The 27,131-nt window shown below is 41.8% G+C and overlaps 1 protein-coding gene across 1 annotated transcript in view; it reads right to left on the reverse strand.

The window, feature by feature from the left end:
• Positions 1 to 3,959: 3,959 nt before the first annotated feature.
• The window catches only part of map1aa (microtubule-associated protein 1Aa), a 31,467-nt gene continuing 8,295 nt past the window's right edge, over positions 3,960 to 27,131 (reverse strand). Inside the window, exons 2-6 of the mRNA XM_067607905.1 lie at positions 17,480 to 17,562; positions 16,111 to 16,251; positions 8,880 to 15,861; positions 8,543 to 8,769; positions 3,960 to 7,418 (exon numbers count right to left, since the gene is read on the reverse strand). Coding sequence (XP_067464006.1) covers positions 7,263 to 7,418; positions 8,543 to 8,769; positions 8,880 to 15,738 — 7,242 coding nt within the window. The 5' untranslated portion in view covers positions 15,739 to 15,861; positions 16,111 to 16,251; positions 17,480 to 17,562 and the 3' untranslated portion in view covers positions 3,960 to 7,262. The remainder of the gene's footprint in view (positions 7,419 to 8,542; positions 8,770 to 8,879; positions 15,862 to 16,110; positions 16,252 to 17,479; positions 17,563 to 27,131) is intronic.

Below are 27,131 nucleotides of genomic sequence, written 5' to 3' on the forward strand. Positions count from 1 at the left end.
TCCAAAGTGAAATCCGCCAATCAGAACATTCTGCAGATAAGAGGTTTTGCGCTTTGGCCATTGATATAAAGCCGGGGTTACAAGTTGATAGACTATAAAAAAAAGTAAATGAATGTAATCAGAAATGTCCAAGCATTAACCAAAATAAGATGATGAAGAAGATGAAAAACTAGAAATAAGAGCACCTGTTCTGTAACTCCCTCTCCAGAAACCTTCACCTCCTGGACTCTCTGGGACAAAGATGAGCCCAACACAACTGAATGACTCACTAAATAACTAATAAGATATTGTTCTGCCAGATGAGGTTCTGATTTGTGTTGTTCTTTAAGATTTCTGTCTGTAACTGTGACTTTAAAAAAAGATCAACAGCAGCTTGTCTTTCCAGAACTCATCAATCTGTTAAAAAAAGATTAAATTCTTAAGTAGTGGCTGCAGCCTTTAGAGAGAACCAGGCCTTAATTGGGTCATTATACATAGTTCCAATTGGGAAATTATAACTCTAAACTTCCTCCATCATTAACTCCATCAGTGCAGCAAGAATCATGTTTACTTTAAAATAAAAATCTTTGAAGTGAGATAAAGGCTTCTGGAGGAAAATACAGCAAAAGATGTGAAATATTTCAGGCTTAATTATCTTGAATATGACAGATTGAAGCTAAATATAACAGCAGAGGAGGATATGAGGCCTTCCTGTTCATTCAGAGGTGATGGATGAGGTTGAGGTCAGAGCTCTCGGGGAAATCTTTATGCAGCTGGTGTCGAGTACTCAACGGAGCCCTCGCTGAACTGTTGTTATAAAGTTGGAAGCTCACGATCATTTAAAACTTTATTGTACACTGTAGCATTAAGATTTCCCTTCATTGGAACTAGAGCTGCAACGATTAGTTGATTGACAGAAAAATATGGCGACTATTTTTTAAAAGCAATTAATCGTTTGCTGAATATTCTCCAGTTGAAGCTTCTCACATGTGAGGATTTGCTGCTTTTCTCTGTTTTATGTGATAAACTGAATATATTTAGGTTTTGTCAGACAAAACCTTTGAAAACTTCAGGAAATTATGAAGTGTTGATTGAGAAAATAATCTGCAGATTAATCAATAATGAAAGTTGCAACCCTAATTGGGATTAAGACACCCAGACTAGGGATGTGCAGAGAGTCCAGTATTTGTATTTGTATCTGTATTTGTTGAGGCAGCAAAATTATTTTTTATTTGTATCCGAATAAAAGTGTAAAGAGGCTTAAAAATCCTATTTTTGCTTTTATTACGCTTTTAATTCTAGAAAATTCAAGTGTTACAATAAGTGTTCATGAATAAACTACCTTACGAAGAATACAAATATTTTTAAAAAATATTTGTATAAAACAAATATTCATAAAAAAACCTACTATTTGTGCTTTGCTGAATAATGTATTTGTATTTGTACTAACCCAGACTATCAGTACACTAGACGATGTGCGACAGGCGTGTGTTTCTTGCTGCTGATGATATGACTCAGACCTCAGCAGGTAAATTTACCTCTGAAGTCAGACAGTGTGACTCTGTTGAGTAAATCTGTCAGAGGTAAGTGTGTCCGGATGTCTGCAGTCAGCAGCATCGCAGTGTGTGCTGTCAAAGTGAAGGTCAGTGTGCAGTGAGAGCGATGTTGAGAAGGAAAGAACGTTAAGAAGATATAACAGATATTTTTCGAGTAGTGGTTCTCAACCTTTTCGGTGTCAAGGACCCTCAAATTAATACACATCAGACCGCAGACTCGTATTTTTAAGATGAGAGTCTCAGGGATCCCCATCTGATAAGATTTTATTATTCCATAACTGTCTATACTGTAGATTAGCAGATTAATGTTCTCTCATTGGGCTCATTTCTAGTCAATGACATAATAGTGAAATTAAAATATACCCTATTTTTCTGGGGACCCCCTCTAGGATCCCTAGAGTCCCCGAACCCCAGGTTGAGAACCACTGCTCAAACAGTGTGTTAAATGTAAAATCTGTCTGCAAAGTAAGTAGTAACTGGATTAAGTGTCAGATGAATGCAGTCGAGTAAAAAGTAGAACGTTTACTTCTGAAAAGTAGAAAATACCACCTCACAACAGTACAGTAGTTAATTAAATGTACTTTAGTAGTTATTTTCCTCTGAAGAAAAGGGAAACTGTGTGTTCACATCTGTTGTTCCTGCTGTACTCCATCCTGATCATGTGACTCTGGAGGTGATGTCATTGCTGCATCTATTCAGCAGCTTCTCACAGCGGGGATTGTTCTCCGGACGGCTCCTTCCTCCGACACACTATCAGCTTTACAAAGACCGAACAGTGTCCGGGCTTCTCCACCTGACAACAAAAAACGGGGATTTGACGCTCTGTGAATCACTGCCGTCTCTGTCTGGTTTTGCATGACAAACAGCTCATATCAGCCCCGCGGGGCCTCGACGCTCCCATCCTGCAGATCTCTGGACTCTCAGACTGTTGAAAAAGGGTTTAACACAGCCAGAACAAAGACCACACTGTTCGTCTGTCTGGACCCCTCTATGGGCTTCAGCCCCCACTGGATTACATCATCCTTACACCCCAAAGCAGTGAGGAAGAAAACTGCTGTGTACAAGGCTGAGATCAGTGGTTCCCAACCTGTGGCTCTGGGCCCTCTAATGGTAGGATGATTCATCTGAGGGAACGTGAGACGATTAACAAGATAGGAAAGAAGAAGAGAAGTAGTTTCTGACTTTATTGATTCTCTGAGTTTTCCTCTAGCAAGTCAAACACTTTGTTAAATATTTCAACACCTGGATAGGCACTAAACGTTGTCCCCAGAAGATCCTACTGACATTAATGATCCCCTGACTTTTCCTTTAAAGGACATAGCTGGTGATTTTCTATGTTTTTACCTTTGCTAGCTTGTTGTGCTACATATCACAACCTCTTGACTTTCTACTGAAGTTCTTTGGTAAACTTACAATGTAGTACAAAATCGAGAGGTTGTGATATGAAGCACAACAAGCTAATGAAGCTGTAAACAGAAGCAGTGTTCCCGCACATGCTCAGTAGCGTCTTACACAGAACTACTCTTAAGAGACTGAAAATGTGATCATTGTTATTAGACTTTTGAGCCGTTTCTAAACAAAGTAATGTGACCAAACTCTTCATAATGAAGGAACATGTGACAGAGTACAGCGTAATAGTTTTCAGACAACAAGGAAGGTCTACGGCACAGAGGAATAAGATATATCAGGCTTTGGAAACACATATAATACTTGTTAGTAGATCAGTTCATTGTAGGTTTGGCTCTGCAAATGAGATTTGTTGACAAGAAAAATATCCCTTATCCTTTAAACCCAACATAAGTCACATTTGAATGAAATGTCTCGCCAACTATTGGACGCATGGAATTTGGTACACACATTAATTTTCCCCCTTGGATGAATTGCAATAACTCTGAAGATACCTTAACTATTTCTCTGGCGCCATCAGGTCACTTTGGAAGCCTTAGCTTATAAACTAATGACATTCCCATCAGACTCAGCTGTACTCTTGTGTTTGGTGCCGATTAGCTATGTTAGCATGCTAAACTGAGACAGTCAACATGATAAACATTATAACTGCTAAACTCAGTATGTTCATATTGTTTGCATGTTAGCATGCTAACGTTAGCATGTAGCTCAAAGCTCACAGAGCTGCTAGCAGGGCTGGAGACTCTTAGTTTCTTTTGAAATGCTGGAGAGTTTTATCTCTTTAGATTTCTAAAAACTACTAAAATAACACATAACTCTTCATCAAAGTGCAGAGACATAATACGAACTGTAAGTAGGCATTGCTTAGCTACAAAAGGTCACAAGCTAAAGAGGTTGGGAACCTACAGTCTATACATCACCTGATCAGTTTGCTAAATAAGCTAAAACTCATAATTTCCGTCACTTTTCATAAGGAAAATATTTACTTCATGTAATATAAAAAGACAAGAAGATGGAGACATTTTTCTTCAGTAAATGATGTTTTATTGGTCTTCACCACACTTTTTTCCCTTTTTAACAATAAATCTGTTTTCTATTTTGACCTTTTTAAGCATTTAAAGAGAGATAAAGAGAATATTGCACTTAAAACAAGAGATGAAAGTAGAACCATGAAGCAGAAAGGAGGAAAAAACGATCACAAGGCTTTCTTTACAGCACAACACGGCCAGGTTACATGTGCCTCCTCGGTACCGGACAGCCTAGCTATTTAAATATACATCTTTTAAAATAGCACTTCTATGTTAAGTCAGTTTTTCTTCAGCTATTACAATACAAGGGAACTCAAAAGGTACACATGCACGTACAAGCAGGGCTCACTGGAAACCAACAGTCTTTATGATGATTTGTTTCACGGCAGGATTCAGACGAGTCTGAACACCAGATTTTTTTTTTTTTTTTTTTTTGCACAATACGAAAATGTAGCAGTTATGTGTGAGTGTGTGTGTGTGTGTTTATTACGCTTTACCTGGAAAAAGTGTGAATAATAGGAAATCTTCTATAGATAAAAATGTACTGACACGAGTGAACCGAGTCTCTCATGTCTGGCAGTCTGGGTTTTGAGTGATCTGCTCATATGTGAGTAGTGTTGCTATTTTAATTATTAGCCTTTATAGTGATGCAGTATGTAATAGTAATGCAGATTACATTGTCATTAACTTGTTAACGAGCCCACACGGGCAGCACAGTAGGTTAACAGCGAAAAAACACCGGCATAAAGGTTAACCCTGTTTCATCGAAGAAGCCATTAATGGATCTTTTTTTTTTAATTAGGCAGGAATTAGGAACTTCAACTCAACATCAATATCGCCTCAATGTGGCAGACAACGTTACTTGTTTATCATTTTTGACAACATCTGCAGACAGAAATGTTTTAAAACTGTATCCTGTCGTCCAAAGAAAGAGAGGAATGGTCGTGTTTTTTTTAACCCGCACATTTAAGTTTAGTTAAAACTGCCCTGCACTGAGTTGTGGTGTATCGCAGGCAAACAGTAAGGACAGCGTGACCGATGAGTCAGATGTACCATATGATGCACGGTAACCAAGGCAACCAGGAGATCAGAGTCCTCCATGGAGAAGGTAAAGGTAATCTGCATCTTCACATTCAAATCATCTGGAGCCGCTGGGCTCCGCTCCCTGCAGCCCTACGCCTTTTTCTTTTTTTTTATTTTAAAGAGCCATCGCCTTTATGTGCATGCATCTGTCATACATGCATCATTAGATGAGTCGAGGAAATAAAATAATATACAGAGAAATATCTGGATTTTTTTTTTATTGTAGATCATAAAATAGCAACCCTGGTGAGGCTTGTTGGTCCGCTAATTTTGTTAAGATAGTTGGTTTTGTTCCTGGTTAAAATCTATCAAATTACTTAAAACTTATCAAAATATAAAATCATCAATATCAAATTAAAACACATCTACACATAATAATAAGTTAATAAAGTGTTACTTAAACACAACCACTTAAATATCAGAAAGAAAACTGATACTGGAAATAACCAGTTAAACGAAGCGATTTAAAAATGCAAGAAGTTGAGGTGATTGTGGCTTTAAACTAGTTTGCAAACTAAAGACCATGATGAGAAAAAAATAGCACGAGATTCAAGTGCAAATAGTGAATTGCTAAATTTGAAAAACAGCAAAAACCACAGTTTTGCACACTGGTTGCTGTTTGTGCTTCTTCGAGTGGCAGCTCCAGGAAAAAAAATAAAAAGACTGAAATACTGAATTGGTGCTTTGAAAAGTGCCGTTTTTATGCTCAAATATGTACAACTCCGACCTTTGCTTTTTTTTTTTTTGTGCGCTGACCTCACCAACAGAAAAACTCACAACCACAGAGGAGACCAGCTCGCCGAAAAAGCCTCCGCCACAGAGCCGTGGATGCACCGCACGCCGGCATACCTCAAAAACCTCTAAGGACGAATTTTCACAATTTCACTTCCCTTCCAGCACAGCGGGACAGAAAGGCACATGTGGGTGACAGTCTAACCTCTAACCACCAGTCGAACCAGCCCCACATCTTTTGTTCACCAAGCAAACACAATCTCTCCTCGCGCAGCCACATGTTCCTATATTATTTGTTGTAGCGGAATACATTCTTCGTTCTTTAACACAGCTTTTTTTTGTATAAAGATCATATTGACACAGCAACTGATGCAAGGTTTGTCCTTCTAACGAGCTCTGAACACAAAGTGCTGCTCCGTATGTAAAGATATAAACAGGTAGAATCCAAAGATCGGATGACGATTCCATTTTTTTTTGTTTGTTTTGTTTTGTTTTTTTTTAAGCGGCATCATCGCCTCTGCCTGCAGTTCTCCTCATGATTCTCTGCAACGATATGTTAACCGGAAACACTGAAAAATACATCAAAGACTACAGAAAACAATTATAGTAGAACTTAACCGTCAAATTCACTGTAGGAAATAACAGCCACTGAGAAATTCTTACTGTAACGAAGTTGAGTTTCACTTTGAGATAACCGTAGAAATATCATAATTCACTACAATACAGAGTTTTGAATATGGTCTTCCCTATGCTACGGTAAATATATTCTCAAAAGACATCTTGAAAAGGACCGCTGGGATCCGTTTGAACGTTTTTCTATCTCACTATGTCAGTAGGAGGCACAAAGTTCAACACCGGGTCATTGTCGTAGAAGAGAGACGGAAAGGGAAAGTAAAGTAAAACTGATCAGGACTAATGATTTTCTATCAGTAAAATGTTGTGAGAGGCTTGATGTTTGGGATCCGGTGGAGAGAAACAATGTTGTTGTTTGTTGCTGGCTTTAAGGTGCGTGAACTTGTGCTTTGATTTAAGCCAATTAGAAGACGAGCGACCAAGCATCAGCATTTCAATTTTTTTTTTTTTACAATACAACGGGCATGTTGTCTCAGCCAATCAATAGAGAAGTTAATGTCTCACAAGGTTTGGAAAAAAACAAGTTAAAAAACAGAAAGAAAACTGTCCCTTTCACAGGACTGAGTATTAATAATGTAGTGGAGGACATAGCTGTCAGAAATTTGCAATACAAATAGTGATAGCCACGACAAGCTTATAAATGAATAAAAATCTAGAAAAAAAAAATAGACAGTTATCCAGATCTGTCTCTGCTGCTTTTCATACGACTTCAACACGAGCGCCCGAAGCTGAGACAGATTTGCATAATCAGGCTATCGAGAAGAGCAATTAAAAACAGGTCTACACCGGGGGGAGGCCAGAGGAGGAGAGAGAGAGAGAGAGAGAGAGAGGAGGAAAGGAGGTCTTAAAACTCGATCTTGCAGGCGGGGAAAGACTCGTCCTGCATGACGACGGTGCTGCTGGAGGCCAGGACCATGATGTTGAGCTCCTGCTGCTTCTCGTGCGTCTGCTGGTACCACTCACGGGTCACCTCCGTGTCGTGGGTGGGGATCAGCGTCACCTGATGGGAGACAAGAGATCTGGATGTGTCACAGCTGATGAGGGTGACAACAAAATAGAAAAGGGAACCTAAATTTCCTGTGAGCGTCAGATTCTCTTAAAATGAACATTAACACTCTTTTGTAGTACAAGTAAACCAGAGCTAATCTAAAATATTTTTTAATTTTGAGCCTTCATATGAAAGTAAAATCGCTCACTCATTCACGCCCACCTCCATCCTCTGGGAAATAACAAATATCAGACTTCGCCCACATAGTTTTTTGCTTTGCTGTCGAGGGGAGGATTTCAGATTCGGTATAATATTTCTCCCCACATAGGAGTCCTTTCTCTCTCTCATGGAAGTACAGCAAAGCTCAGGTTCATATCCAGCTGTTGATGTCATTATAACACACAAATATCTCTTTAGTTTAGTGAAATCTAACAAAGTGTGGATTAGGAGTTAGGATTATTTGAAAGATTATACTGCATTTAGAGCCGAAATGAAACTAGAACTTCCAGTTTCTGCTGCAGAAGTAAGAAAACCTTATTTATAATAAGGCAAATAACAAAAATACAGTCTTCCTCAACGTAATGTTGTTCATACCATATATTTAGATTAGGGTCGTCTTATTTTGAAACACAATCTAATACTGTTGTTTATGCAATATTTCTGTTGATGGTCTGCAGTTATGTCTGTTATAACAGCAGGACAGAGAGGACTGAATGGAGGAGACATGTCTAAACAGCAGAGATTGCAGCTAAAAAGTTGGAAAAACCATTTTGAAGAGTGAGTGTTGGCAAATTTTATGAATATGAAGGAAACCAAATTATGTTGGGAGCTGTAATTTTTCAATTTCTAATTGCAAGTGCTAGAAAATAAAAGCCACGAACATGTTTAATTTTGATGAACATTCATTTTAATGCTGTAGAGAGTTCACTACTTTTGTGTGAGAGTTTATGTTGACCTACATGACCAAACACTACAATCAAAGTTGTCAACGTCAGTCAGTGTGATTTACACACCACAGACAAAATTTTCGCCAAATTAGGCAAGGCAATTTAAAATCCTGAGACTCATCATGAATAAGAAAGATCATTTTAGAATACGGGTTAGCCTTTGTGCAAAACTTAATATAGAAATGTTACCTGAAGGTTTGATCCCCACTGAGCTTTGCCATCCAACAGCGCGTCAAGGACTCCTCGGCTCGGTTCACCGCTCGCTCCGTCGTTCCCGCTCACCACGTAGTACGCAGAGCGGACGCGTTTGAAAAACTCTTGGTCCACGTTCTTGGCACTGCAGTGGTTGGGAATGTAGGCCAAGTCCACATAAATGGGAAGGCCAGGAGCAGCCGCAGAGCCGGACTTCTGAGAACCTGAGCGGGAGAACGAAACCAAACTGTCACTATCGTATGCAAAAAGATTTATCTTACAAAATATCCTGTTAAAAGCTTTCATGATTATTTTTTTAGTTAATTCTGCTCACTTGAACTGCTCTTGACACCGTTGGTCAGCCCCTTGCCAGGGTTGTAGCTCGACCTGGAGAGGTCATCGTCTTTGGAGCCTTGTCCATCTGACAGACGAGACATACGTGAGCTCTTGTCCGCCTCCTTCTTCTTCATCGAGGCGCTGCGTGGAGACGGCGTCTGTTTGACGGGCATGGGAGACCTCTTACGCCTGGCTGGGGAAGATGATTTGGTTTTCCCGGAGGTCTTCTTCAGGCCTTTGGTTTTTGTCTCTTTCTTAACCGAGCTGTTATCCAAAGAGTCAGGATCCACCATGCAAACATCTGGGCGTGGAGGGTGAGGGTAGGGGTCCATGAGGGGTGCGGGAGGAGGGTCGTGGCTCCTCCTAGTAGTAGAGTGATGGCTGCCTCCTCCTGTGGCAGATAATTTATCAACAGGCATGTAGTCTGCATCCTCATCTGAGTCCATGTTGCCTTCACCGGTGACAGAGGGGTATTCCTCGGTTCCTGGAGGCACATCAGAGTCTGACTGAGAGGCGAGAGACTCGCTGACGGAGGTGGGCGGTGTGTCCTCCGTGGCCAGACCCAGCCCTGCCGACATGCCGCCGGCTTGGTGCAGAGAGCTGCTGTGAGACTGGTGATGGTGAGGCTGTTTGTGAGCCCTTCTCTTCACTGACAAGTCGTGCTCATCTCCCTCCTGCGATTGGTCGCTTCTTTGTCCGTCCTCTTCGTCGTCGTCGTCGCTGCATAGCTGCCGCATGCTGGGGTTGATGAAGGAAGGTGAGAGGTCTTCTTTGCGCTGTTTGAACTCAGAGGAGGAATATCCTGGAGAGGTGCGGCTGGCGTAAGAGGAGGTGGCTCCCATGGGTACATCACCAACAAGATCCTGATCGCTGTCATCATCGTCGTCGTCGTCATGCCCTCCTCGGCTGCACTCTTCAGCATAGAATGGCGAGCGGAAAGGCTTATCGGTTGAAGAGAGTGAAAGAGGGCGGGCCGGGTGCTCTGGCTCCATCTCACACTCCTCTTCAAACTCATCATCGTGACGATAATGGGGAGGAGAGTCTCCGGGCATCATTCCTATCTGTGGCTTTGGTATCTCCCACTCGTAAGTGCTCCTGCATCCTCCTGCTGCCTCTTTGGGCTCCACCTTGGCCAGGCCTGATGCTGCACCGCTGGCTGCTGCTCCAGCGAGGAGGGCGGAGCTTGTGCTGACCTCCGTGGGGCCGTTGGCTGTGTCCGGCTTGCTGGCCTGGAGAGGTGAGGACATGTAGGAGCCGAGAACATCAGGGAGTGCACCGCCTGTCTTTTCACTGGCAGCTGGAGCAGCAGGTTTGTCAGAAAATGACAGGCTTCCAGCCAGACCACTAGAGGGCGACCGCCGAGTCATCTCACGCATGTAAACCTCCTCATCCTCTTCTTCGCTGCTGTCAGTCTCCTCGAAGTAATGTTTGCCTTCTATGTCTGGGCGTGGTGAAGAAGTGACACCAAACAGAGCGGCGCTGGCTGCCTCTTTATCCTTGGAGAGTTTAGCGGGTTGAGAGAACAGTCCTGCTGAGGCCCCAAACCCACCAGCTGAGTCCAGCTTGGACCCTTCAGACCACTCAGGCTTATAGAAGCAATCTGATTGAGGGCCTTTGTCCATAAGTCCACCTAATGAAGTGGTATGCTCCTTCTTCTCCTCAGCAAAGGCAGCGGATGATAGTGAAGGGAAGGATTTAACCTCCTCGAACGGGCTGAGGGGTGAGAAGCGGGCTAAACTGGAGGTAGACTCAGCCGTGGTTGTCGTGGTGATTTGTTTCTCAGACACTTCCAGATAGTCGTCTTTGGCACCAGCTGAGCTGGAGAATGGAGAATCCATAACCAGTGAGTGTTCCTCTTTAAAGGAGGAGTATTCAAAGGGAGGCTCGGCAGAGGCAGGCGTCTCCAGCTCCTCTCCGAACTGACGGCTGGTGGAGAGGGAGCCCGAGGTGGAGGAGGAGTAGCTGTAGGCCGAAGAGGAGGAGTATCCGGGGGCAGCCGTGGTCGTATACTGGAAGCTTGTGTCCAGTGACTTCTTGCTCAGAAGGTCTGGTGTCTTCTGTTTTTCAAAATCAGGATCAGCTCTGTCAGTCTGGTAGAAACTGTCCTCTGTTGATTTCAAAGTGAAATCCCCTTTAGCTTTGTCTGCGGTCTGACTGGATAAAAACAAGTCTTTCTCTCCACCTCCATACGAGTATTCAAACCCGGACGAGTAGCCGGAGAAACCCGTAGCTCCTAAATCCATTGGCTTTCCACTGAGGGATGAGGAGTCAATCTTAGCATCTTTGTCTTCAGCTTTTGTGAGAGAGCTAGAGATGCTTTCTTTCACGCTCGGCTTCCCCTGACTGTTATAACCGTATCCAGCCATGGAAATCATAAACTCAGGCCTGTTTGAGCCGAACATTTCACTGATTGGACTTTTTACTTCCTTCTCAGACTTCTCTTTGGCACCTTTCTCCATACCGGAATCAACAGTGCTTTCATCCTCCTCCTCCTCCTCCTCCTCCTCTTCGTATTCCTCCTCATCATCCTCATCAACGACTTCGTCATCATCATAATCTTCCTCATCCCTTGCTGTTAGTTTTCGCATATCAACCTCCAAACAGGCTCCTTTCTCGCTGTAGCCTGGGGCAGCGGCTTTGTCGACATCAAATGCTGTCATTGAGGAGTATGTCGGGGGCTTAGCGCTGTCAGTCTGGCTTTTAAAGGAGAAGGAGTCTTTTTCTGCAGATAAGGAAGTGGATGAGGCTTCAGGTCTATCAGCCACTGACGGGAATCGGCTACCTGCGCTGTATTCAAACGTCTCCTTTTCTTTGACCTCTTTTTCAAATGGAGGAATAGCAGGAGTGCTCTTAGAGTCCAACCATGATGGGATGGAGGACTCTTTTCCATAAGAGGTGGTAAATCCATCCTTCTCTGACATCTTGTCCATGTCTTGAACCGGGGATGGGGACTTGTGTTTCTGCGAATCCACTTCACCCTTTGCTACGTCCTTCTCCGTCTTATCTAAGGACTCGTGACGATATAAATCAGAGTCCACTGAGCTTGTTTTGCTGTCATAAAAGTCGCCGTATGAGAATGTTTTGCCGTGCACATAAGGCGTGTCTTGTCTTATGTATAAGGCCTTTTCTTTGCTCTCCTTCTCTGGGAAATTATAGAGATCGAAATGAACGCTTTTCTCAGACTCTTTAGAAGCGACATCTGTTTTCTCTGCACTGTCCTTTTCTAAGTCTGCTTTGCTTTGATCTGTTGATAACGATTTAGACCCTACCTCACCCGGGAAATAATCTTTTACATCGTCAACCTCGTCTTCATCTTCATCTTCGTCTTCATCTGAGTACATCACTTGAACCTTTGGTTTCTCATCTGTGCTGAAGGACACCTGTGTCTTGTCTGAGGTCTTGACTTCTGTTTCTATCTTTGCAGATTTGGCCACAAAGGAGGAGTCATCGTCCAGGAAACAACCTTCTTTTGCCTCCATAAGCTTAGCCTTAACGGTAGGCTGTAGATCCTTTTTGGCGAAAAAATCAGCTTCATCCTCATCTTCTTCATCGGATTCTTCGGAAGCTTCGAATGCTGTCTTATCGCCTGGCTGACCAATGAAAGAGGTATTGTCAGACACAGTGACTGATTTTTCTGTTTTCTGGGTGTCGGCTTTCACTGCCTCGTCTTTATCTTCTGACTTAAAAGGTTTGTCTTCTGTTGGGGAGTAGCCGCTGCTGGTAGGCACAGACTGTGTGGGCGAGGCCAGTCTCATCGTGCTATCATCTGGACTTAGACATCTTTCCTCACTCTCCTGCCTGGAGTGGGACTCTAACCCGGGGGAGAAAGATGGAGGGGGTGAAACAGTCTTTATCTCAGCACCAGTCTTAAATCCCTCTGTGCTAAAGAGAGCCTGGTTCTCTTTGACAGCCTGCGTGGGAGAAAACTGCGTGGTAGCGAAGGGAGAAGGAGAAATAGCGGCAGAGGGGGATTTCTCTTTCTCCTGGAGCATCATGGAGGTTGCGTGTTCGTAGCCCTCTTGAAGTTTCCCCAGAGGTATGTCAACATTTGGAGTCTGGTCCTCGTCCTCGTCTTCCTCGTCGTCTTCTTCTTCGTGGACCGCTGTGATCTTTGCGTCGCCCTCCATCTCAGGAATGTGGGGCTGGTACTCATCAGAGGACGGAGACTTAAAGCATTTGTCGTCCTCCAGAGAGGAGGTGGGTGAGATGGTTCCTGCTGAGTGGAGATAGTCCTTCCCATGGGCGGCCTCTGCACGCAAGGGGATACTGTTGATGGTGTCGAGCATGAGAGAGTTCCTCCCGACTTCCTCGGTCTGAGGTGCCGTCACCGAGGTTATGGACTGGTCCTCGGCTACAGATGTGGCGAAGGAGGACAGTTTGTCATATTCTGTGATGGATGTTGCTGAGGAGATGTGCTCTTCCTCCGCAAGAGGAGCAGCGATGATGGCAGGGTACGGTGCAAGTTCGGGCTCCTGAGCTCCCATGAAGGCTTTTGGTTTGACATCCGCGACATCAGACACGACGGAGCTCTTCATCTCTTTTATACCTTGCATGGAGTCAAAGGTACCGGGGACATCGGGGACGGAGACGTCATAGGAGCCCACATCATATCGTAGCTGTGGGATCCTATCTTCTGTTTCCTCGTGGATCTCCTCATCAGAGAGGGTCTGTTCAGTCTCGGAGTAACCGGGGATGGTCTCATCTTGGATGAAGGAGAACTGCTCAGAGGCCGAAGCTGCGGCTTGTCCAGACAGAGCTGCGGTTGGTTTTTGCTCAGTTGGCTTGGTGTCCCACTCCTTTCCAGTTTTGTCTTTCTTTGTCTCGTCTGTTTTGTACTTCAGAACCTCGTCGTCTTCTGTTCCTTCGAACTCGGCTTTTTCAATCACATCCCCCTCCTCCTCTGAGCTGTCACTCTTCTTTGATCTGTCTTTTATGTCGTCCTTTACAGGATATTTGTCATATTTCTCCATTTTCTCCTCTTCATATTTCTTGTCAAAGCCATCACTTGCATCCTTCTTTTCAGTGGCTGCACCCTTGCCATCGTTATCTTCTTGTTTGACAGGAGATATGGGTGAAGCAGGTTTTATCTCAGTGGTTGGGGGTATAATTTTTTCATCAGGGAAAATTATGGAAGAAACTTTAGTATCTGTGTACATTGAACGCCCAGATATCACATCATTCTGTATTGGCTCACTAATAAGTTTGGACAGTTCTTCTTGCTTCAGAGCCTCGAAGTCCTCGGTGAGGTCCTCGGGGGACGACACGATGGACCTGTCTGCCAGAGCCGCTGCCGCGACCTCTTCAGGGATGTTCTTCGGGACTGGCTTTTTGTCATTTGCTTCTTCTTTAACTGCTTTATTTTTGTCTGTCTTGGGCTTTGCCTGAGTCTTGGCCTTGTGCAGAGTTTTTCTCACTTCAGGGGTCAGCGGCTTCAGGTCAGGTTTAGTGATTTTTCTCAGCTCCGGTTTACTTGGGTCCTTCTTTTTATCCTCCTTGGCTTTACTTTCTTTTTTCTCTTCCTTTCTTATGTTTTCATCTTTCTTTACTTCACGTTTCTCTTTCTTGATTTCTTTCTTTTCTTTGTCTTTCTTTTCATCCATCTTGGAGGCTTTCTCCTGCTTGGCGGTTTTGTCCTTGGATATTTTCTTTTTCTCTGTCTTCACTCCCACAGGGGCCACCTCGCTGTTTTTCTGTTGTTTGGTCGCTTTTAGACTTTCGCTTTTGACTTTCTTCTCTTCTTTCTTTTCTACTTTGTTCTCTTTAACGATCTCAGCCTTGGACTCTTCCTCCTGCCCGCTGGCTTCCTTCTTGGTTGTTTTAGAGTGTGGTTTGGGTGAAGATTTGAGACTCTCTTTGCTGTCAGTTCTTGATCTCATTTTAGTCTGTTTGATGATGGGAGGCGGTGCACCGGAGGATATGTCTTTTTGGGTAGCCACTGGGTATCGCAGGAAGTCCAGGTGTTTCAGTTTCTCAAGACCCTCGAAGATTTTATTCTGTGGTGCATTTCCTGGGAAGAGCACCCTGACTATCTTTTCTGTGGGACGGTGAGGAATCCAGACAATGAGAGCAGTAACTGATGTCAAATAGGGGACGGATATTTCTCCTTCTTTTCCATTTGGCATCATAATCCCGGTCTTGGCTTTGCTGTTTCCAGCCCATTTTTGCATTAGAAACTGCATCTCCTTGCTCTCTTTTACAGGGTTTAACACATACATCTCTAACTTTCCGACTCCGAGTTTGTGGAACAGTGTGATGGGTTCAATGGTGTTGCTGACGACCCTGTGAAGAGGCTCTGGTGTGATACCGAGCTTGTTGAGGTACTGCAATGTAAGAGATGCTTCTTCAATGCTTCGCTTTACTTTCAGAGTTGACTCCGGCATCCGAAGCTTCTCTGGGACGTTGAAAAACACGATCCCGAGCTCAGGAGAGATCAGGTTCTTCATCCAGTCACCGTTGCTGCTGGAGCCAGATCCTTGGTTACGCTCCTCCTCCTGCTCTGCAATCTTTCTCTGGAACAACCCGTTGATGCCAGGAAGGTTGTCTGCCCCGATATGGGTGAGCAGAACAGAGTCAATCCTGTCCAGGTGGCGAACCAGCTTCCAGAAGCAAGACTTGTGATCAGACCCTCCATCCACCAGGATGTTAAATCCATTAACGGCGAACAGAGCAGAGTCTCCTCTGCCTCCAGGGAAGATGTAGCAGCAGGGTTTGGACAGCTTCAGAAAACCTCCGGAGGTCGGTGGCTCCAAGAGGTCAAAGGGCGATGGCACGTCCACTGTCTCTGAGACATACTCGGTGAACTCTGTGACTCCGTCCATGTCGGGCAGGTGGGGTTCAGGGTTCAGGCGGTATTCCATAAGATTTTGGAGTGGCTGCTGCTCCTGGCTTTGGCCCAGGGAGCTCCAGCCCCCGTCTCCCTGACAGGAAACAGTAAGTCTGGACGGCTGCTCTGAAGAGGCCCTGGACAGGACTTCAATCACCTGTGAATACAGACGCAGGGAAACAAGAAGAATCAAACTAAAATAGATGTGCTTATGTTATCTTTCATAAATGTACACTGTTAAGTATTTGGAGAGAAGTGCACCTTGTTATGGGTTTTTTTGGGGGAGTTTTTCCTTATCCGAATCAAGGGTCTAAGGATAAAAGATGTTGTATTGCTGTATAGATTGTAAAACTCCCTGAGCCTGTACAAATACAACTGACTTGACTTGACTTGACACTCTGCTTACTTGAGGGTCGGAGACGATGTTGGAGAAGTGTTGCCAGGTGAAGGCTCCACCTTGCAGCAGGATGTCACCTCCCTGCTCGGAGTTCTGGCCGCTGAGTATCAGCAACTTATTTCCAGCAAGGTCAGTGATCAGAGAGCGGATCTGGGTAGAGAGTAGTACAGAATAACCACTATAAACACTGCTGACATTAATGCTTCATAATAATAAAAAAATCTTCCATGAATCATTAAAACAAAAGTACAACTGAGCTGAACTGATGGAAGTCTTTTTGGAGCAGCAAAATACAAGCCATTGAACTGAGATCGGGGTTATTTTGACTTTTACTCAACAGTACAACTATCTATTACTGATATGACAGTAACCACATGTCTGTTCTGTAAAGTTTGAGTTTTCTAGGATCTCCAAAGAACAAAACTAACTAACTAATATTTATTTTTGGTTTGAGAGCTGCTTTATTTGTCCCCTAATATATGTCATCCAGGCAACAGTGAGCCACTGAGTGATAATAATAGTAGTAATGGCACTTCAGAGTGACATTCTCAAAGAGAGAAGACATTTTTAAAGATTCCATATCAAAGTAGATATTGCAACACAATGAGTATGAGATGAAAGGTTGAGCATTCATTTTGAAGAACAGTCTAAAATTACTCGTAATAGTTGAACAGTTTCTGTCCCTGCCACTCACAAGTGAATTATTTAGACATGTCAATCTCAGCAAAAGGAGCAAAAATAGATATTTTAGACACAATTTGATTGTAAAATCTCTATTCAGCAACAATTCATTGAGTCTTTAAAGTAGCTGAAGTTGCTGAAGCATTAAGAATAAAGGTTAAATGTAGAATAAATGAATGGTACACTGTATTTCCCAACAAACACACCTTTCCATTCACTTGGATGAGAAAGTGTGTCCAAACTTTTGACTAGTACCTCAGGTTTAATCATTAATTGACTTTCCATTATACTACATTAGACAAAAACAATAGCGAAAACTAAAAGGTTAGCTTATTTTAAGCGTTCGAAAGCCAAACACCTGACAAATATTCACACTGAGGCAGAGGGTTTATTTATAGGCAGAATATTAAAGAGTGTCTCACACTGTGGTGCTTCAGCTGAGAGTGACAAAGTGTTTCCTGTTAATCAAACGAGTAATGATCACTAGCAGGAAAGACATCAACCTCCCATTGGGGCTAAATGATGAACAGCAGATGCTGCTGTGTTCTTCACACTTGAAACCGAGCTCAACCCAGACTGAACACTGTGGTCTGAAACTCCTCATTGTGATTTTAATAAATAATAACTACTAATACCAGAGCATCTGGTCATCGTCACCCAGTGGTTGTTTAGTCAGTGTCGTCCGGTTGTGACTCACCTCTGAACAAGTGGTCTCCTCTGACGGGTTCACCAACACCACTGTCTCGAGGACATCACTCTGATACTGGAGAATCCGCTGGCCTACATGAAACAGAGACAAAAAACCTTATGACTACAATACTAAACTTTAAAGAGCGACGACCAAACCAGCATCTAATGGGTCCGAAGTGACATTTGCAGGTATGTTTAGATGCTACTTAGCTAATTAGCTGCCTGGCTGCTAACTGACATTAGCGGTGAATGTTTGTTTGGTGGCTCGTTCAACAAGCTAAGTTGCAGGACAAGACGTGTGTTCATGTGTGTAAGTTAGATTAGAAGGAGACTTTAGCAGGAAAGCTAATGTGGGTTGTTGTTCAGAGTCTGTGGCTATTGTGTTGTGTAGCAGGATGCAATCAGGCTCAGTGTGACCATCTGCTCTACTGATGACAGAACGACACGTTATCGCTTTATGTAAAGATTTGACTGGCTGAGTCATAATAAGACCTCCAGATACATGATGGAACAGTATTTAATCGAAATGATCCAAAACTAGGGGGCGCCATAATGAAGTCAGAGAATTTAAAACATAAAATTCTCCCTTTTGGTTTCTGATGACAGGATGAGTTACAGAGCAGATATGTTGCTGTAGTAGACAAAAAAAAATGCAGTTAAATTTCAGTTGGACTTTAAAACTGTTTTGGGGGGAAATTTGGCCTCCTTTATAAAGTGACTGCATGCTAATACTGTATTTACGCTGCTTAGGATGTGTGCTTTAATGAACAGCGTATAGGATTTGTGATAGAACTCTAAAGAAAAACAGTTTTGTCTGCTGATTGGTTAAATAAGAAGAGAAACACCAATGTTGCTCAGAATGAAAAATATGATCAGGATCAATCACTGGCAACACAACACCCTGTCTTACAGTATTTTCTCACTGTAATTACCCTCCACATATGGCTGTGCACAAACATCCTCAACCCCGCCCCGTCTCCTCTCTTGCTCACTTGCCATCTTATTTCTCCAGTGGTGTTAACTAAACCCCTCCCCCCCCTCCCCACCACAGATGAGCTTAATCCTGCAAATATGCTCTTTTCATATACAATCACAACAATAATGCAAAAAAAAAAAAAAAAATCCCTCAGCCACAAGCCTCATTGGCTGTTGCTATGGGGACGCTTCTCTCTGGCTGTTGCTGCTAGCCGAGTTACACTGACCCAGTCCTGGCTGAGGGAGACGCATTGCAGCATTTCTGTCTGTGAGAGGGGAGGGGAAGCTCGTACTGCATGAGAGTATGCACGCAGCATCGCATGGTACTGGAGGTGAAGGCAAGTGCCAAAGCAGCAGCAGCAGCATTATAGGCATGCAAGCTCTTCATCAGGGGGATCTATATTTAGCATGAAAGATGTTGTTTAGCTGTTCCTCCACCTTGAAAATCTGAAGGAGCTGTCACACGGTGTTTATCTCACCTTTCCCTACTGAAAAAGAGAAAGGCAAGGGCGATGACAGGTGAAATACATAAATTAAGTGCTCAGGAAGGAAATGACATGCCTTAATATAATAGGGGTTGCGTGTTAGGTCAGAGAACTTTACATTCATTAAACAAGTCACAGATAACACGAGGCACTGGAAGAGCTGCCCCTTTATAACAGTTTCACAAGCATCTGGGGGGGAACGACGGAGCCAATTTATGCGAGCGAACGGCCAACGTCGGATCAGCCGGCTGTTTAGTGAGTAAACACGCAGTGGCCCAGTTTAAAGTTGCTGTTGTTTTTACTGCCACATTCTCTGAAAAACACACCAACAATCTGAATTTGCTCAGCTGCTGATCAAGCAAGCAAGCAGAGTGGAAATGGTGGTTCAGTTTCCTTTTTGAAACCCAGGAGACGGTTTGAATGTGAGAGTAACAAAACCAGAGCGAAGGCATGTATGTATGTATGTATGTATGCAGCATGGAGGTTGTATTTTTAATGAATTAATGAGTGCTGCTGAAAAGACTGGAAGCTCATTGATTACTATGAGATCCTGGAGTATGCATGTTTTATTGATGTGGATGAAACGACCACCGAACTATAAAGTTTCAGCACTTTCTCGGCCACTTTTACATGTATTTATTCCAATCGGCAGAGATGTTCTTAAACCCAAAGATGCAGCTTATTGGCTCTCACAGGCAGCTGCTTTCACTCAACATCAGTACACAGAGTGACAGAAACTGTTTAAACTGTGGCTGAATGTTGCTAATATTGCTGCCAACAGTGGATCGAGCAATAATTGGAGTAAACAGCTGTCGAGTATGTCAACAATTCAAACATCCATCCCACTTTTGAGGACGGTCCCAAAGGAAAAAATCGTTGGACTCCTGCAATGAATTTCGACATGATGTTTTCGAGGATGGATGGTGAGATGATTAACAGGATAGAAAAGAAGATAATTATTCTTTTTAAATTTTCACCATTCACAGGTATACACACCTTGTGGCAAGAGGTCCCAACAACTTTATTTTAAGGTGTCACAAGCCAAAAAGGATGGGATCCACCAATTAAAGGAGGTTTCAATAGTTATAAAAATGTCTCCTGTGTCATAGATTTGATTTTCTCGATACTGTAAAATCATCAGTACTACTTTAATCATAAAGGTTGTTTAAAGCTGTTAAAGAGCAACAACCAAAGTGTGTTTCCAGGTGTTGGGCAGTAAAAAAAAGGAAGTTAAAAAAGAAGTATAAATCATTTTGTGTCTCCAGAGGGGAAATCTGATAAAGAGCATCAAGTGATGTCACTTGAGTCAGCGTCAGTTGGGGCTGAAGACTACAAATTTGAAAATGAAAGAAATCTGAGGGTTTGGAGTTAGAAAGAAGTGAGGTTATCAGACCTCTCTGCTGGAGGCTAGCAGCTCCACGCTACATTAGCCGCTACTAGCGTAACACACCTGAACCTCTGGCTGAACTGTCAGCGGTCGAGTTGCATTGTGGGTGATGTAGGCGCCGGATTTTGACAAGGTAGAAGAATATGTGGAATAAAAAAGACGATATCTCTGGTTTTGCTGCATTGATTTTGATATTTTTTTTGTTTAAACTGTACATCATGAAACCGACAATGTTACAGAAGTGCAATAGTAAATTGGTGGGGTGCTCCTTTAAAGAAATATATATAGCATTATTATGTTAAATCTTATTATCTGATCTTTTAATGGCAAAAAATGTGAATGGCAACAATTATTTTGATTTGTAATAACATTTAGATATTAAAAGTATATCTTGGTATCAGATTCAGAGCTCTAGCCTCCTCAGTACAGTATCTGCCTACGATAACTTTATTCCAGGGAGGGCTGAATGACCACAGAGATGTTCTTTATATTAGCAGTGTAACATTATCTCATCTCTTTTAGTGCCTTTAACTGTTACGACATCACATTAATCTGAGCGCCGTCCTGACACCAGAGGAGATATCTGAAAGACAAAATGTGCTTTGCCGGAATCAAGATAAAACGACCTCGACATCGTCTCATAAAACGGAGAGCTGATAGGAACGTTTTCTCTCCGGTGCTAATGATGAGAACAAACCCTCATTTGTCCACTGGAGTCATAACAGAATATATCACGTATATGTCATGACAGGAACGTCTCAGCAGGAGGAACATGGCTGTGAGCTGAGAGACGGCTCCTAAACATCTGGACTAAAACACTTTTTTATAATATTCAAGTTTAAGGTTTGCTTAAAAACTGCAAATACAGCTTTCTCACATAAGACAACAGCTGCTGCTATGTGAGACAAATTGTACCAACAAGAATAAAATCAGGCTCAGTGTTATCTGTTATCGGACTAAAGCCGGGTTTCATTTGAAGTTTTATGCTACTGGTGCAAATACAAGACCTGATTCTCTGTAACAATACCATTGTTTTCCATGTTTTTCCTCAAAAGCCCTTTTAAAATATGCTAAACTTCTTAATGCAACAGTGTCTAATGTTGCCTTAACACAAAAAGACACACAAGAATTTGCCTACATGCAGTAAAATTTTGTGATTTCTTGATTTAGTTCACGACTACAAAGGATTCAACGGCATTTTTATCAAAAACAAATAGTTTGAAATCTCTTATTAAATCTAATCAGATTCAATTTCAACATTTGCAAGTAACTTAAGTTATAAGTAACTAAAACTCAAAGGTTTAAATTTTGTCTGAAATACCAGAAACACTAGAGTTTTGAGCGGCAGCTTAATTAATGTTAATAACCTGAAAATAACCTGAAAAAGAACCTCATCATTTATGAAATGTTGATTAAACATGAATGTTACAAACATATCTGACACATTGTAATAACATCTACAGCATATTTACTTTTACATTTTATTTTTTTACTAACTACTTGCTACAAATATTAGCGATCCATGTGCAAAACTATTTAGTTGATAATGATGATGTGATACGATATGGATGGATGGAGCCACATTTAACATTTAAGCAGCTCAAAACCAGAAATACTCCTGAAACATAACAAAGTCTTTAATCCAATGAAGAATCGCCACCATGTTGTTGGCGCTGAAGAGTCGACTCGCAGCCATAGATTGACGTGTTTCTTTTCACTGTAGCACATTATTCAGACGACAGCTAAAAGTTTTGTTATAGCTGTTGTGGAATTAACGTTAATAAGCTTCAACTGATTTAATCTGCCGCCAGTGATGTTTGAGGAAATGATATTTACGCAATATCATGTTTAACTGGATAAAACAACAGTCAGCACCACACTGAAAGTTAAAATCTGAATAAAAGATGATAAATTACAAGCTGAAATGTTTGATAAGAGATTCGTTAACCAACTGGGAACCGATCCCAAATGGAACCAGCTATCAGAAACCAAACTCAAGACAATATCTGATCAAAGAATGTAAAGTAAACAAGTGTAACTATGTGACAAAGTATATTTGATCATTTTTCATACTTGCTACAGGAACATTTCAGTCGATTGTTTTCTGTTAGTTAGAACCGAGAACCCAGCTGTGTCTGATCGTTTATTGAGCCGATGATGAAGTTGTGATTGTCACAAGCCAGGTTCCCATTTTAATGGAATTTCCAGAAAATCGGTAAGATAAAATTAGAATTAATGCACGTTTCCATCCGCAGCCGTTGGGTTGTCGAGATAAACAGCTGGTGGTGATAATTCTCCAGTCAGGGGCCGTTAAACACAACCAGATGACGTCATTAAACCTCAAATGGTGAAAAACAATATTTAAAAACATGGTGGAAATATGACATTTCTGTTTGTTTCATGTATTAATTTAATTTAATTTAATTAACACAGATCTGCTGCTATTTTTCATCTCTTTCATCTCTCTTCAGTGAAGTCACATGACTCATGTACATCAGCATTTATCAGCGACTTTTCCACCTCAACCAAGCATACAAACTTTTTCTTGCAACATTTTGGTATTTTTTTTAGAATTTTTCAACATTTCAATTTTTTATGCACAAACTGAAAATGCAAATAAAAGCAGGTGGATGTACAGTAATGTTAGTGAGGCAATAAAATGACCAACAGTAGGGGGGGGGTTGGGCTCTCTAATCCATATCCTCTGTGTTGTGCCAAAACACGACCACTCGAACCATCCGATATAAACGCTTTGCATGTCTGAGAAGCTTATTAACCGCCTCGCTCCTCTCGTTCCTATTTCTAGTTATTAACATGTCCAAGGACAATCTCCTGCGAAACCACTTCAGTGCCCACAAATCATTCAGACTGTTATCATGGAAACAAATGTTCGACAAAATGCAGTCTGGGCCTCTGTGGCTCGAGCCTCTCATCTGGCTGAATACCAAGGACTAATAATGGGAGGATAAGCGGGGCAGCGTGGATGCTGGTAGAACTGTGACCCTCTGTTTGTCTTGTTGGCTCTGAGGGGATAAAGTGGCAGCGGCAAAACACAGAAAAACACACACACACACACACATTATGGTTGGTGTGTAAGACTGTCTCCTTAACAACTGGATGATGAATGAATGGTCAGTGTTGCCTGTAGCTAAGAAATGATATATGTACGCTGTAAAAGATGCAGTGTAATACATCCTGAACATTATATACTAGGAAATAATAAACCTCAAAGAATTACATGAGTCACAAAACAGGATGAGATGATTCACACACAAGATGTTCTCTGTACACCAGTATAGATGAGGATTTTATAGGATATAATGTAGTTTTCCTTTGTAGCAAAATTTCACACAGTGAAGACAATAAAGTTATAATTCTTTGGAAACTGTTTTTTACAAAAACATTCTTTCTTGTTTGCTTTCTTTGTGTTCATTGTCTTTTTTGTCTGTGATAAAGACCTCAGATCATTTATTTTTCCATTTTGAGTTGAGATATTTTGATTCTGGGAACTGAAATAAGCTTAATTGATTAATTGTTCAACAGAAAATTAATGGGCATAAATTTTGAGAACAGATTAAATTGTTGTTGATCATTTTTATGTAAAAAATACCCAACATTCACTGGTTCCATCATCTGTTCTTTGCCAGTTTTCTTTGTCTTCTATGATAATAAATTTAATATCTTTGCGTTTGGGACTGTTGGTCTGACAAAACAGGATGTTGCTTCATGCTCTGGGAAGATGTGACGGATATTTTCCACAATTTTCTCCCATTTTATGCATAGATTAACTTCAACAGCAACATTAAACAGACTTCTTACTGCATTCTGTCAATTCTGTCTAAGATTAACAATATTTTTATTAATATTAGTAGAAACACATATAAACACAAACCTCTAGCACATGTATTCTGTCTTGTTTCCCTGAGCTTTAAGGAACGAGAAGCTTCTCTCTACTCTTGAATATGGAAGTGAGATGTCTAATAGTGAGGGGGTGTTTGCAGCATTAAGGAATAAATCCAAAGCAGAGCGAGAGCCTACACACTTGTACCTCCGGTGCATGATGGGAGGTGAATTGCAGCCGCTATCATCCTTAACTGGCAGCGACACATTTTTTTTTTCTGCCCACTCACAGTCAAGCGGAGGCCATGGCTTCACGTGCCGAGATGCCACCTGAGGCCGAGGCGGATGTCAACTGCGAGTGTGTGTTTATTTGTGAACCTCACCACGGTAAAAGTAGACCATGTTCCATATATGTCACTTCACAATGGCACCATCCTCCTACTGCTCAACCACCGCAGTTAAAAATAAAACAGGGAAAATGTTGCCTGCGGTGTTTCAGTGCTACATTAGAGAGAAGATACATACAGACCATATTCTACTGTGAAAATATTAAAATATAACTCAGTTTAAATGTATAATATGTAATTATTCCACATTAAAATGTCTAAAAACAACTAGACCTATGTTATATATGTTGTTGAGTTGTGTACTGACATTATTCCAAATGTTTCCAACAATTTTCAAACCCAGAGAAATCTGTAATTTAATCAAAGTAACGGACCGTTTCATTTGGTCGCATGTCAATGACGTCATACCTCCTCTACCAAAGAGTAAACACACACAAGATGCATACAGCGGCGCTGTGTTTGTCCGCTACAATGGCGTCTACCAAAGAGTAACTTACACACATACAAGATAATACATCAGCATTGTGGTTGTTCCACAGAAACTGTTATAAATCGACTTTTATTCAGTTTTAAGCCACATTTTCATGATAAATGAAACTACTTTTAACTATATCTTTGAGCCAGAAGAAGGATTTTAGTCATTGGACGTCTGGATCTTAAGTTATCAGAGAAATAAACTGGACAAACGTTAGCAGCAGCTCGGCTAACAGCCCCTCCAGGAAGTCCGGTGGTCACCAAACATCGTCGGAGAAATATTGATTTTTTTAGGTGTAACAGCTTTAATTAGTATTTTAACGATTTTAATCTGCGTGTACGTTTGTTTCTGGAGAGGAGGAGACCTCTGCGGATAATTCGGCTCCCGGGAGAAACCGACCGAACGTCTGGATCTTAAGTTATAAGAGAAATAAACCGAACAAGTGTTAGCAGCAGCTCAGCTAACAGCCCGTACCGGATGTCCGGTGGTCGCTGAACATCGTCGGAGAAACACTGATTTTTTTTTAGGTGAAACAGTTTTATTCAGTGTTTTTACCTGTAATCTCCGGGTCCGTTTGTTCTGGAGAGGAGGAGACCTCTGAGGGTAAAAACATCCTGAACGATTAACACCGGAGTAATGCTATCCCGGTGAACGAAGACAACTCCCATGATCCCTTGCTACTACACACCGTCATCACACTCCATCTTTTGTTGTTGTTTTGATTGAGACCCCTAGCGGCTGAAATTACGTATATTTTGACTCTTAGTTTCATTACAAACACTTCAACATATTTTTCAGTTTATCCAGCAAGGATTCGGGAGGATTTCATAAGCGAAAGTGTTGTAAGCTATAAGTTTTAACTAAGATGAACAAATGCAAATGGGGCTGAGTATATAAAAACATAATTGGCCACAGAAGCTTTGAAGAACAAACTAATTAATGTTGTCTGGCAGGTTGCTGCTCATTCACTGTCCAGCTGGCAGCGGGTTTTGTTTATAACCTGTAAGCTGGTTCATTTTGGCAGCATGATAACCGATTCTGTTCCTTTATTATAAAAGCAATAAGCTGCCCTCGTTACGACAGGTCAGAGTCATTCAGAAGGCCATTAAGCTCAGTGGGGAAAGCTGAATGTGAATATAATGAGTGGAGGTTATTAACGGTGTTTGCTCACGCTGGAGTGTACAACGTATAAAGAGTGGTGATAATTACTGTCTGTTCAGCCACCAGCAGCAGGTTTCAGCTGGTTTCGGTTTAACATTCGGTTGCTATAGCAACCCCTACTGGCACAGATCTACAGCAGTTTCTACAGGACATTGTTACGTCCACCATTTTGTCAGATCTGTGACTCAGCAAATATTGACAGACGACTGCTGGAGCATTAAAGTATCTGTAGGTGTTCTTTTTATTACAGCTGTTTTATAATGGTTGATTTATGATTAAAGGACGTGTTCACAATTTTTCAAGTCTGTCTTAAAGGAGCCCAAATGAACAGTGAAACATGTTTTTCTTGCTGTAATCATTCCTCCTGTTCATACTGACCATTAGAAGATCCCTTCATAATGACCTTACAATGGAAGTGATGGGGGACAAAATCTACAGTCCTCCTTCTGTGCAAAAATGTATCTAAAAGTTTATCTGAAGCTAATATGAAGTTGTTCAAATGAGTCAGATCAAGTAGATATCTTTCCAAAGTCCCTCTTTTTGTTACTATACTTCCACCGCAGCTCAACAGGGAAACACTGTCCGAGGAAACACAAAGAGGGAATTTGATGCTAAAAAGACTGTAAATGTGTCAGATATCCACTTGATATGACTAACTCAGACTGCTGAAGCCTCATATAAGCTTCACATCAACTTTTAAATGACTGTGGATTTTAGCCTCCATCACTTACATTGAAGGATCTTTTAATATCCAGTATGAACAGGAGGAATGATTACAGCGAGGAAAACCTCTTTCACTGTTTATATGGACACCTGACTGTTGTTTTAAGACAGATTTGAAAAATTGTGAAACTGTCCTTTAAGTAGAATTTAGTTTTTCTTTGACTAGCTTGCTGCTAATCAAGCTAGCTACTTCACTATGTATCTGGAGCTAATGTTGGCTAATGCTACATTCTAAGTAATTGTTGAAGTACTGCTGGGTTCTGTGT

This window comes from Thunnus thynnus, chromosome 1 (genome assembly GCF_963924715.1).
Source record: "Thunnus thynnus chromosome 1, fThuThy2.1, whole genome shotgun sequence".
Lineage (NCBI taxonomy): Eukaryota > Metazoa > Chordata > Actinopteri > Scombriformes > Scombridae > Thunnus > Thunnus thynnus.